This window comes from Medicago truncatula, chromosome 1 (genome assembly GCF_003473485.1).
Source record: "Medicago truncatula cultivar Jemalong A17 chromosome 1, MtrunA17r5.0-ANR, whole genome shotgun sequence".
In the NCBI taxonomy this organism is placed as follows: Eukaryota; Viridiplantae; Streptophyta; class Magnoliopsida; order Fabales; family Fabaceae; genus Medicago; species Medicago truncatula.
Window position 1 is genome coordinate 46230166 of NC_053042.1, and position 14070 is coordinate 46244235.

Genomic DNA, 14070 nt, shown 5'->3' on the forward strand with positions numbered 1-14070 from the left:
ATATTTGTACTAATGACGGTGAATGACACGTGGCATCCACCACATTCAACATTTTTCATTCAATCAACCCACATGCTGATGTTTCAGCTAATTTCTGTCTCCATCCAACCAAAATTTATTATCTTGAGTCAAAATTCAAGAATACACCCATTTAAGATTTCAAGAAAAATTGAACACTATCAATTTTTGGTATATTATAAAGTAAACCACCAATTTAAAATATAAAAAAAAAAATCAAAGTATAAATACTTTAAATTCCATTTTGGCTTCTTAAAAAAAAAATTAAAATACAAATAAACTTAAGAATAGAGTTACACCAGTACGCAATAAACAGGACTATGTAAGAGGAATTCATAGAAAGTACAATCAGAACACATGCCTTGTTTCTTACTCTCATCTTTCTTGTCCCCCTTTATAATCAACAAATGAAGTTAATATTGTTATGCACCAACAATGAACAGCTACCAATGAAGACTTAAAACTTAAAAGAACTACCTTTAAGTACATGCAATCAGCAGAAAAAAAAAATAAACCAGTAGAGATATGACCAACCAACATGCTGCAGCACCCTCTAATAATGCCAAAATTCTAACCACTTCCAAATGAATTGGGTATTGAGCATCTACAACCATTCTGTCCTAACTTTACAGCTACCTAACCAGAATGTTTATGGTCAGAAAGCTATTGCCTTACTATATGACATATGCACATGTTATAGGCAAAAAAATCCAAAATGAATGAATATTTTCAAGCAGGAGATTTCACACAGTGTCCTGTTTTCCGCCTGTGCCTGCTAAAATCTGATATGAACCTGAAAGAAAGACCGCAACCCTCAACCTTACATTGATAAGGCTTCTCCCCAGTATGCACCCTTAGATGCTCTGTCCTTGCCCATGACCACTTGAATGACATGGAACAACCTTTCCATGTGCATTTAAAAGGCCTATCATCCTCATGAACGCGCTGGTGAATCAATGCGTATTTGTGGGAACTGAATTTCTTACCGCACCCTTCATGTGGGCAAAGGTTACGTTTGTGCAACTGTAACTCTGCCTTGGTGGTGAAACTCATACGGCAATTATCAAGGTCGCACTTATGCGGCCTTTTAACATTGGATTTTTTATCCTTGCGAGGAATTGAAGCTTCGGCAGGTTTCCGTGTCCTTTTAGCTACTCGATTTTCCTCGTCATTTTGGCTGTTGTCTCCTACACTTTTGCCTGTGGCAGTCTTCCCAGTTCTTGGCCTCAGCCTTTCACACGGACTTCTTATAAAGTCATAGCAATCAAATTGGTTATTTTCCGTGTCTTCCATTTTCCTCCTTTTTTTCTTCCCAGCATTTGATCTGGGAACTTCTGTAGTCAACTCACAGCTTTCCAGCTCCCCATCATCTTGTGACAAATCAACTTCACTTCCATTTACATTTTCTCTGCCACACGTCTTTTTCTCGGTTTGAGAACATTCCTGGATTGATATAGAGAGTTCCTCATCAACTCTATGAATGGGTTGGATTTCCATTTCCTTTTCAGTATTCGAAACAAATTGAATACATGAGTCTTTTTCGGGACAGGTTTCTGCTGAAACATCAGAACAACTTATTTCTGATATGGTTATACTTCTATTGTCACCTTTTGCAACATAATTAGATACATGTTCCTCAATAGTTATATTCTCATTTTGGATCTGACACTGCTTTGAAGACTCCAAAATCACTTCATTGTGCAATCCCTCTGCATATTCCCCACTTGTAGATTCATACAATTGTTTTGCGGAAATATGAGTGGACTGAATTATCTCCTGTTCGCCACTTTCTCCAACTTGTCGTTCTTGCTGCATTGCATCCAAGTCTACTGTATTATGGAAGTTTGCAGAAGCATAAAGCTCTCTTGGAACTTCACAAATGTCTGCAGTAGGAGCATGTTCACTTATTTCTTTATCATCATTTAGAGGTTCCTTGTCCATTTCATTCAAAGACTTACTTTCTCGCTCAATTGTCTCTTTCAATGACATAGAATTGCTAACCCTTTCTTCGGCCTGGTTATTAATTGGACTTTCAAAACTTCCATCCACAGTAGCGAGAGCAGTTTGGTTTACCAATGAAGCAGTAGATAAAACAGCTTCACTGTTGCTTTTGCATGCAGACTGCTGTTCTTGATACCCTTCACCAACTAAATCTAAGCTATCACACTTGCTACCAATGGCAATTGCTTCTGTAATTTGGTTGTTTCCAAACACATCAACATTTTTGTCAATTCCATTTGAAAGTGAGCCAGAATATTTATTGTTCTGACAATTCTGGTTCTCTTTGCTGCATTTTTCCGAGACACTAGTATTCAAGCTCATACTAGTGGGAGCTTCAGCATTCTGGATTTCATTATGCAATGGAGACATTGCAGCAGAAGCAGAGCCACGAGACAATGCACAATCGCTCCTGAAATTATCTGTGTCAAGCTCATCTTTAGAAACACATTTATAATGCTCCGCACTCAAAACAGCGGACACATTTTTGGATTTTTCATGGGATTCACATTCACAGACCGTGATTGCTACAGAGAAACAACTTTGCTTTGGCTTGAATTTTCTCCTTGAATACTGAAGTAGTTTCTTTTCAGCAGTGGAGCCATCAATTCTTTCCTGCAATTGATCATCCTTCTTTCTCTGAATGTCGTCAGGTTTAGACTGAGCTAAACGATTTGACCTTTTAGATCGAGCTTTCTGTGAATGCCAATTTAAAGATAAACCAGGACGTTTATCATAGAACTGCATCCCTAATGCTAGTGTAAAAGGAACTTGTTTACATGGAGATTTGTTTATATTATTGACACAAAATCGCAGATTAAGACCTAGTTTAGATGTCCAATCTTCACATTCATCAAGTTCTTTACCATCAATTGCCAGATCTATCAGAGCCAAATTTTCTGGGGATGCAATATCCATTGGAACCTCGTTATAATCAAAATCACCCTGTATCTCTTCTGCAACTGCCCTGGCATGTGCCTTTATTTTCGGATAGTCTACAAAAAAAGCAGAATCGTAAAGGTCAAAAGAAACTGGATTACAAAAAAAAAACTGGATTACAACACATCACACATTGGTCCAAAAAAACACAGCATACATTATATGATCAACAGATGACGTATAGATGGATTCCTTTCTATTAGACCTTATTGAAATTATAGGGTTTAGGCAAGGAAAGAAGTAAATGAGAAAAACTGAGAAAGAATAATCTGGAAATGAATTTGATTCAATTTGATATGATGTGATACAAAAGACAAAGCACTAAACCTTATTCATACAATACTAGATTCATGGTATATGGAAACAACTCCTAAGATCATCTAAACTACGTTAACCTATTGCAAGATTCAATAAAGATTTTACAAGATATTTTTATAAATTTAGCTAAAGATTTTTTCATATTATATTAATAAAGAAGGTTCAAAACTTAGAAACTTGTACATCTATGTAATTTAATATATGATTTTACCCAACTTTAACAGAATGATAATGCAAACAGGTTTCTAATCTTCAAACAGACCTGAATGGCAAATTATAAGCACATTGGCTCCACCTTTGCTCTGCAACATCTCCACAACCTGAACAGCATGCTCCAAGCAGAAAATCCGCGGCTTCAAAAATGTACTGGAGGTGTTCCAACATTTATTGCACTCGTTCAATGACTGATCCGGCGAATACTTTGCACAGGCAAGTTCAGAAACAGAAAGATCCCCTGGAAAACAGATTACATAACTCATTTCAGCACTTCCAATATACTTTTTAACAAATGTTTCTGTTTTGAAAATCTTGGTCACCATATCAGCTTCCATAATATCATGAATATACAATCGGAAGATGCAAATCAGAAATTGTACATGTCTGGTAAAATTATTTTCCATTCATTTTCATTCAATCATGAGATAAGGATCTGCAGAATTCACGATGAACAGGGCAGAGAGTAAATGGCTAGGGGTCGAATTAGCAAGAATAGTGTAGCTGCATACACCAAATAATATTTTCGTAGGAGTAATTTGACATTTTGGATCAATATTACATAGAAAAACCAATGCAATATATCATTTATAGCCACTTCACAATTCAAATATACTGAGAATCAGTGCAGGAAGGACATTAATAAGGTGCTGAGGGAGTTGCAAGAGATGCCACAATGATTTCCTATATAACATTAATATCCTATTGGTTGGATCCAGGAACTTAGAATTGTAGAATTTAGAAAGAAAAAAAAGCACCACAGCAAGTCTAGAAAACACTACTTATTTAACTCTGTCATACATGTAGTGGCTAATAAATTCAATTTCACTACACATTGCAATATGCATAAATGAAAACAACACATGAAAATATGATTAAAAAATAGATTATAGGACAAAGTATTACTTGAGACTGCACTATGAAAGGAGCCAACAGAGTTCAGAGAGGAATCTTCAACTAGATGATTATCAGGAAGTTCCATTATCAATTTTTCAGTTGGTTGTATTAATGTCATAAACGGAAAACCAAGTATTCCACAACCCACACAAACCAATGCTCCTGAATCAGTTTGGAAGTGACATGGAAGATCATCATAGCCAACATCTGAATCGGTCAGATTCTCCATGTACAAACTCATCTCATCAAGCAGACAATGGCTACTCTTATCAGCAGAACTAATATTATCATTTGACATGTCCGCCATATAGGTTCCAGAAGTAGAAGCTAAATCAGGCAACTGGCGATATTTGCCAGAATCTGGTAGTAAATCAACATTCCATAAAACAACTTCTTTAGTAGCTTCTTTTCCAAGAAGAATGGATAGCAGCTTGTTTTCGTGCAGCATATCTTCTATAAAAGCCTGTTTTACTAGAATCTCTCTTTCTTCTTTCTGACGGTCTCTCAGACGAGAACTGCGCACACCAGGTAATAGTGTTCTGGGCACGCTATCAAAATCAAAACCAGAAGAAAAATGCATGTTATAATAATACCTTTGAATATAAAAACAGCATTTTTGACAGAAAATCAAGAAATGTAGACAGAACTAACAGCATCAAATACAACAAAATATAGATCATTCTTTCGATCTATAATATCCCTCAGACCTGACTTACACTAATGTTTAATATAAGCTGATAAACCCCAAACAACTCTACTTTGACAACATAAAAAACTGAATTAATAAATAGTTTTTCCTACCCACTCAACTAGCCCAACCATGTCATTAAACATAATCCATGCATCACAAAGAGTTAGAATTGACTAGCACCACCAAATAGTTGAAAGGAAAATAGTGGCAACCAGTCATATTCCATAGGAATGAGAATATAACATCCATAGATTGTATACAGGTTGTGTTAGAAAATTTTCTCACCTTGAAATAAAAGACATGGTCAGCAAGTAAAGCAGTTGCTGATGGGAGAGCATAGGAAGATGATTCATTGTAGCTCTACGCACTGCAGCTTCTTTAGCTATGCCAAGCCATTGTGGAGTCCCAAAGTTAGCAGCTTCCCCACAGTTAAAACCTTCATTTCACCATATTGTACACATAAGAATTACCTCGAAGATTGAAGAGAGGTAAACCTCACAAGACAGTATAACTCAATAAAAATAGTGAGCCTCTAAGATACAAAGGGAAAATAAAAGCCTTTTCTAGTAAAACCATTTAGAGCAAGTTTTTTCCGTTGGTTTCTCCTAAAGGTTCCTCACTAGAACATTTTAATTGAGCTATCATCCACTTTATTCACTTTCTCACTAGAGCCTCTATTGGTCTTCTCACGTTGACGCTCTTCCGCAATAGAGGCGCTATTTGCCTCTTTTGACAACTCTGGTCGGTTGTGAGTCGTGACCAAAACACCATTTGAGTTTCTATAATCTTCTTTGTAACAGTTGCTACCCGACCTTTCTCCCAAATATATTGTTTTTAGTGTTATCTTTTATTGTATATCCAATCAGCATTTTCATTTATGCTATGCTTACTCCTGTTGGCATTTGACAGACCAAAATTCACTACCAAGGAGCATCATCGGTTTTATCTATCAGATGAAAATAGTTTCATATACACTTTGTGATCACAGGTTATGCCTAAAAACATATTTCACCCTTGAAAAAATGTCGTGTCATTCATCTTATCATATATCACACAGAATATACTGATATTCTAAAACAAAAGCATACTATTAACAGCTCTACATGTAATTTTAACTGAAGCATTCAACATGTCTACAATTTCGTCATGCACCATATGTCAAACAGCTCTAAATAGCACACATTACAGAAGTGCCAGCATTATCACTCCATTTTACAGAGTAAAAACCTACAACATCAGTATTCTGCAAAATATCATGAATGTACATAAACTTCAAAGCAATTACCGTGGCTGAATCCTACATGATAAGCTCTTGGAAAAGTCACAACAAATTCACCAGGATTCTGTACTAACCTAGAAAGAAACACCGGCATGGATATTATTACTAATTCAACAAAGAGAATAGGAAAATCAGCAGAAAAAACACCAACTAGGATCTCAAACAATAATTCTAAGCATGTGTTCAACATCATGAGTCATTCATGACATAACAGCATAACAAATATGTCAAGCAACTAACCTGCAACAAGGAATCCCAGATGCAACAACTACCTCAGGTGATAAAAGAGTAGTTTTCTCGCCCAAAAGTTTCAAAGCAGCTGGCAAGAAAAGAAAATGTACTTGATTAACAAATACAGTATAATAAAATGGATCTTCTAAGAATAAAACGGGAAAAACAAATAAGATGAACAGGATCTGAATTCAAACATAATTCTTTTCTTCTTTTTTTGAAAAGATTTTATTTTTAACCTTGGAGGTCTTGGATGTACGGGAATTAAATAGGCAGTATCAATGGAAATTTTCTTCTGCACTAAAAAACAAACCTTCATCTGTGTTTGACACATTAGACTCTTGACACAAGTCTCGACACTTCAACACATATGTATTCTTAGAAATCGTGGTTGGGCCTAACACAACCCCACAAAATTGGCTTGTGAGGTGAGGATTGCCCCACTTATATACACATTGTCAGGCCATCTCTTATCCGATGTGAGACTCTTAACATGTATTACTAGTTTTTTGTGCGGTGAAAAATACATTCCAGTTGTTGGCTACTTTCTGAACACAATTTACCTTCCATACTTTCGTAATTTTTAGTATTAGCCTTCTATTTCATATTTTCTACAGTACCATGTTTTTTTTAAGAAACTATAGTACCATGTTAGTGTCTGTGCCCTGTGGTTTGTGGACACAGTGATGTCACATTCCTTAAAATTTACTTGTGTGTTGCTATCTAACATTCAAGTTGCAATAGAACAAATATCAAAAACAAGATAATGATATCAATTATCAAATAAATCATATTATTAAGGTCTTTTTCTCTCATGTGATTTTTGAAAATTGGAAAAGAAAAAATACATCAAATATAAAAAAAAAAATTACACGATTTCATTGCATTTCCAGTAAGTCTAGTGCCAAAACCACCAAGAGAATTCACACATTCTTAGAGAAGAACATATATTCGACACAAAAATTGCTATATCGAGATAGATTGGGAGAGACTAACTAAATTGGCCAATTACTTTATCATCCTTGTAAAACATAACTATTCAAAGTGATGGATATTGAGGACATGTATCTGAACAGGAGACCCATTGGCCATTTGCTAGCAAATATAAGAAAAACTGACACTCTAGAATCACAACACACTTTTCTTGACATGCCAAATATACAGATCAAGTCTTGTTACAATTCATTCCTTCCATACGCATGAAAGAACTTCCAAAAGCAATATAATAAAAGTATTTGATGAAACTATTTAATATATCTTCAACCATAGATGCGAAAAATTTCTAAACATATATTGGAAAGAGAAAAATATACAAACAAATAATAGTCAAAGAGTTCACATACCTAATTGATCAACATCACCACCATAACCCTCTGTGCGGATGACTTCCTCAAAAGCAAAGGCATAATTTCCAGGAATGGAATACCAAGTCTTTGATGAGCCAGTGTGAAGAAAATTCAAGCTGTGAAGTTCATGATCCTCTACATGCCAGGCAAACCAACTAAACAACATACCAATGTATATCATGGGTGAAGTAACACCAGGAATATCATCTGGCATGAAACGTGTTAGTGAGCCTGAAGCACGAGGAATAACTTGCAAATTCCAAGGACTGTTTGAAAGCTTCCAACCAGCAGTGCCTTGCATGTCATTGTCAGCATCTGAAATCATCTCCTTAGAAGGCTGCGACACCTCATTTGGTGTAGATGTTGACAGAGTCATAGCTGATTTAGACGTCTCTAAACACGATTCTGCATGACTTGGGGAAGCAATGCCGTTAGACTCATTATTGTGTGTATCATTTACACCACCCATTTCAGTTTCTTTACAAACAGAGCTATCTACCCTACTCTTATAATCAGTCCTTTTCCGTTGCCTTCGATGACTACGATAAAATTGACCCTGTGATTCTCCAAACGCCGAACCAGGCACGTCATTAGCATACTCCACATAAATAGGCTTCTCTGAAGCTGCCTTCCAAAACATGGACTCTACAACCAATGGAGAAACATCCTTCGCCGTACCCAGAACGCTTCTGGAAAAAGTCTTCGATTTAGACTCAAACTGTTCAATTGTATAAACCTCTCCACTTTGCCAGACTTGCTTATGGACACATGCCATTGACTTCTGAACTACCCCTTTAGATTTTTTGACATTTTGTCCCACTTCCTGTTGCCTTGTAGTAAACAAGGCCCGCGACTCTCCATCATTACCACTATCCCCGGAACCCATTTTCCAAGAATTACCAGCACCTAAAGAACTACCATCTGGCCCCAATTCAGGCCGCTTCAAAAGGGACTTATTCAAATTAGAAAAAACATATTTTTTTGAAGGCTTGGGCAATGGTGGGATAATCTTACATATCCCAAATTTACCAGCTTTCTGCTCAATCTTTGATATATAAGCAATTGGGTCAGAAAATTCAGTATCAGTTGGTCGAAATTCAGGTGCCAGTGGCAACCCCTCAAGCCAATTAGGGATTTCAACATTACCCATAACATGAAAATTAATCAAAATTGAAAATTGAAGATTCAAAACAACAATGCAAGTTGAACAAAGAGGCTAATTGTATTCAATCAAGAGCAGAAACTACTAGAAATTGAAATTCTCAAAAACCCTAAATTGAGGATTTGGGGAAACTTTGCTTACCTTTGAAGAAATTGGGGAATACTATGATGAGGTGAAAGGTTAAGCAAAATAGCGAAATGGAGAGTGAAAATTGAGTTGCAGAGGTTGTAACTGCAAAGTAGAGTGCGAAATTTGGGTTCAAAAGTTCAAACACCGAACACTTTTTAGAGAGAGATAGATAGAGCGGTGGTTCCGGATCCTCAGCGGTGATATGCTCTACTTCCGTCTCTACTGCAAATGTATCAGTCGTTCGATTGATCCCACGATAGTTATATTAGATTAAGTTAATAATAAACAATTTTTTCCGGCTAGTAATTTGGATTTATTGTTTTCCTTTAAAAACATTGGATTTAATGACTTTGGGATGAGAAAGTCATTCTGACTTCGGTCAGCTGGATGTTTTGATTTGGAGAAAAATAAGGGATTAGGAGTTAGCGAGTGTTTCTTTTTTATAAAATTTCGATTTTGATTAAAACTAAAAGGATTTTTCTAACATGTGCAAATTTGCACATGTTAAGGATACTAAAAGAAGCAACTTTTTATTGAAAATCACACTTGTTATAAAAAAGAATATATATTTAATGTAAAATACACAAGTTCCAATATAAACTTACTACTTTAGTATCCTTAACATGTGCAAATTTGCACATGTTAGAAAAATCCAAACTAAAAATATAAATGTTATTGTTTTCAAGTTGTAACAAATTAAACTAACCATGATTATATATTTGGCTTAATTGCACTTTTGGACTTCTATCTTTACAAAAGTTGCGGTTATGGCCCCCTAACTAATTTAATTACAAAACAGACCTCTATGTTTTGATTCTTTAGCAGTTTTGGACCCCCCAGTCCATTAGTGAGGTGCCACGTGTATTATTTAGGGGACCACGTGGCACCTCACTAATGGACCGGGGGTCCAAAACTGCCAAAAAATCAAAACATAAGAGGCTGTTTTGTATTTAAATTAGTTAGGGGGCCATAACCGCAACTTTGAAAAGATAGGGGTCCAAAAGTGTAATTAAGCCTATATATTTCAATGACACCAACAATATAACAAAAAAATATAATCTAAATTAGTTTTTGTAATGACACAACAACAATCTTTATTATATAAAAAATTGTTTAAAGGCATAATTGGTATAAAGAAAAAGTAAATATAATTATACTCATCTAATTTGTTACACTTTTTAAATGATAAAAGAAATTTTGTCAAAAAATAATGATAAAAGAAATGAAATCAGACATATGTATATTCGTGTTGTTACATTTTTTTAATATTTAAATTTATTCTTATATATTTATCACATGTGTTATTTGCATTGCATTTTTTGAAAAAGAAAAATTCAACCCAAAAAGCTGGAAAGGGTTATTTTCTTTATATAAGGTATATATAAAAAAAAAAAAAAATTATTGGATAATCTATGTATTTGGTCTATTATATTACTAGATACAACAATAATTTAATAAATTTACAAAATAATTTATTTTTTAAATAAGGATAAGATGATGTATTATGTTTGATTTTATAATTGGGTAAATGTTCACTTTGGACCTTAACTTTATACCTCACTATTATAATCGTCTCTAACTCGGGATAAAATACAAAGTAGTCCCTAGATGTGTATACCTATCAGCAGTTTGTCTTTCATGATAAAAACTTTCGTTAATTGACAGTTGTTTTTGGCTCACAAGGATAAATGATGTGGCATAGGGACCAAATTAAAAGTACCGAAATCAAAATGAGGGACAAAAACATACCTAATTCCATAAATTTCATCGAATTTGGCAAAATAGTGATAAATATTTGACAAATATACCAAAAATCATCGAAGTAATAAAATTTATAAGATTCATATCCAAAATGATTGTTTCTACTTCTATTCAATAATGTCGTTATTATTAAGGATGTTTGTAAAACGGAGGGATGCACTTAGACAACTAGTTTGAATTGCAAGTTAAAATAAACAACAAATTAATTATAAAATCGGTAATGAATTTATAGGAAACATGATGCACTTAGGCAACTAGCTTGGTTTGCAAGCTAAAATAAATAACAAAACAATTATAAAATTGGTAATGAATTTATAGGAAACATGATCTGGTCTTTCGAATCATGTGTTCATCATGATTTGATAATTTGAACCTAAACTGTTTAATTGTTCTTATAGTTTGCAATGATTAACAAAATAACTCAGGTCAATTCTTTGACTCAAATCCATCTTTTCTAACTACAATTCCCTAATCCCTTAGTGAACCTGTAATCATCAAAAGTTTTAATGTCTGTTAATTTAAAAATCACAACTTAACAACTTTCTATCCCTAAATCGTTCGTTAAATCGAACAATGTATTAAATCTAAGTTATAAGCTTGTGTCAGCGGCGTATAATATCTGAATTTATATTTAATTAGAACATAAAAACATTAAACACAAATTATACTAAATAAACTAGATTTGCAATTATAACTGAGGTAGAGTTTACAAATTACATGGCCAAAAAACTAGAACAGAATCATCTCAGACTCAATCAATTGAAACTTAGCTACTCGTGGCTAATGCACAAATAGCTAGATTAAAAAGAAAACAACTCAAAAGTTTCTCAAAATCTGGTCAAAATCGTGGGCCAATATTGGTTTCCCTGGTCTCCTTATTTTGGGTCCGTTTGGATTAGTTTATTTTAAAGCTTATACAAAACAGCTTGTACAAGTAAATAAGCTTTTACATATTATTTATAAGTTTGTTAAGGTATTTTATGAAAAAATAGTTTATGAAGATACACTTTTCGTTAGTGAAAGCTTATAAATTAAAATAAAAACTTATTTATTTACATAAGCTATTTTTCATAAGCTCAATCCAAACAGGGCCTTTGTCTTTTTCAGCTTCTGGCTGTTCAAAACTACTAAAAACTAAACTAAAACACATAAAAACTAACTGAAAAACACCATATGACAACGTCATCAATCATCAAATTTTGGTTTAGGTGTCAAACCCAAATTAATATAAGTATTAAGCAAACTCTTAATATATTTAACAGGGCCATGAAGATTAACACCAAGCATGAGGATGTTATGTACTAGGACCGTGTTTTGGTTTAGGTGTCAAAGCCAAGTTTTGAAGATTTAACAAGGCCATGTTTTGGTTTAGTTGTGTTGGATGTTATATAATGCTTTTTCTAGGGGGTTTGCTTGAGTTCATGTCATCTGTTACTTTAGTTTTGGTTTAGTAATTGATTTTGTGCATGTTTTAATGATTTTGGGGTTGCGACAATACATATTATTATAGCGGTGGTATTCAATGGAAGATTTGGTATTTAATGGAGTTTGCAACAACAATTTCGATTTTCAACAAAAGAGAGAATCATGTGAGATTTAGGGATGTTTTTGTCCTTGATTTTGATTTATTTAGTTTCAATTTGGTCGACATCATTCATCCTTGTCAACCAAAACAATTGTCCCATAATTTGTCAACGGAAGTTGTTAATGTTAATGACTAAACTGCTAACAGATGTACACATTAGTGACTATTTTGTATTTTATCCTAAATCAGGAACCATTGCAACAACAAGGTGCAAAATTAAGGATCAAAGTGACCATTTACCCTTTTATAATTATTCATTGGATATGACAACATAGAAAGTAATGGATTGTACAAAATCTCATATTTTTGTTACTCACCAAATCACAAGACAATTTTTTTTTATGTCAAATACAAATTCTAGTCTCAAATTTTTCTATAACTATATTATTTTGTAAGAGCTGCACTAAAGACATTTTTTTTTATAGCTACATTTGAGGTAATTTGGCGTACCTAACATTAAGTGATATCTATTGCAGTCGAGATTTAAATTTTGGTTCGTCGCATTATTTGAGAGATCTAACCCTTTCTTACCAAATCCCGGTTGATATTCTTTTATCTTAATAAGATTTAACTTATAAACTCTGATTGTGTAAAACTTTGACGGATCTTGTTAACAAATGCCCTTGGGACATTAGTTAAAGATTTAAAAAAAGAAATAATTGATAAATTTTATGTTGAAAAAATTACTTTTTAACGTTTCAATGGGTTGAATACACAACTTCCAAGATAAACCTTCCACTTTAAACTTCTTATCAAATACCCTTGGGACACTTGTTAGCATTTCCCAACTTTATTTATCTAATTAAACCACTCCATGATGCCACTTTTTTAAATAGACATATCTCTACAAATATCTATATCTCAAGTACAAACATCTAAAATACCGAAAACACTCTTTTATTTTCTACTAGAAAAAATTTCTCTCTCCAATCTTTCTCTCCCATATTACTATATAGATTCATTTACAGTTTTCTAGTAAATTTCACTATTTTTTTTTGCATTGTCCATTATCCTTCAAACATCGTACACAACTAAAAGTTGTCCATCACGTTATAGGTTTGTCATGTATTATTATTATTATCATCAACTACTTGCCATTTTGCAAATCAAAGAGACCTTTAGTGGGTGTGTGTCTATATATATATATATATATATATATATATATATATAGAGAGAGAGAGAGATAAATAGATAGATAGATAGATATGAGAGAGAAATGATAAATAAGATGAGATAGAGGGAGCAATATAGGAGAGAGATAGCCACAAAGTCATTGTGACTTTCTCGCCTTAAAATTAGCAAATCCGGATCCTAATAATTTATGCATTGTTAGGAACTTCATCTAAACCCGGTTTCTTGACAACAATATTGGTCCAAAGAGTAAGTAATTTTGATCTTTTAAGCAAGTGGTAGTAAGTTCAATTCTTGATTCATGCGCACCGAACAAATCGGTTGGGAGAACCTGTCTTATTTTCCAATAGATTCTGTAGATAGAAATAAGCT

At 33.9% G+C, this 14070-nt stretch overlaps 1 protein-coding gene across 1 annotated transcript; it reads right to left on the reverse strand.

Annotated features, from left to right (window-relative positions):
• Window positions 1-282: 282 nt before the first annotated feature.
• LOC11420302 (probable lysine-specific demethylase ELF6) lies at window positions 283-9451 on the reverse strand. Its single transcript, XM_003591825.4, has 7 exons — window positions 7928-9451; window positions 6594-6672; window positions 6360-6427; window positions 5360-5510; window positions 4393-4931; window positions 3536-3727; window positions 283-3011 (listed from the first exon to the last, which is right to left on the reverse strand). The coding sequence occupies exons 1-7, from the start codon at window positions 9078-9080 to the stop codon at window positions 748-750; spliced, it is 4446 nt and encodes a 1481-aa protein (XP_003591873.2). The 5' UTR covers window positions 9081-9451; the 3' UTR covers window positions 283-747.
• Between the last annotated feature and the right edge of the window lie 4619 nt (window positions 9452-14070).

Coding starts and splice junctions, on each gene's coding strand:
- LOC11420302 (XM_003591825.4), bottom strand. CDS start 9,080: ATGGGTAATGTTGAAATCCCTAATTGGCTTGAGGGGTTGCCACTGGCA. Junction 6,428..6,593: donor TCTGGGATTCCTTGTTGCAG/GTTAGTTGCTTG, acceptor GTTTCTTTCTAG/GTTAGTACAGAATCCTGGTG. Junction 5,511..6,359: donor TCATGTAGGATTCAGCCACG/GTAATTGCTTTG, acceptor GGTGAAATGAAG/GTTTTAACTGTGGGGAAGCT.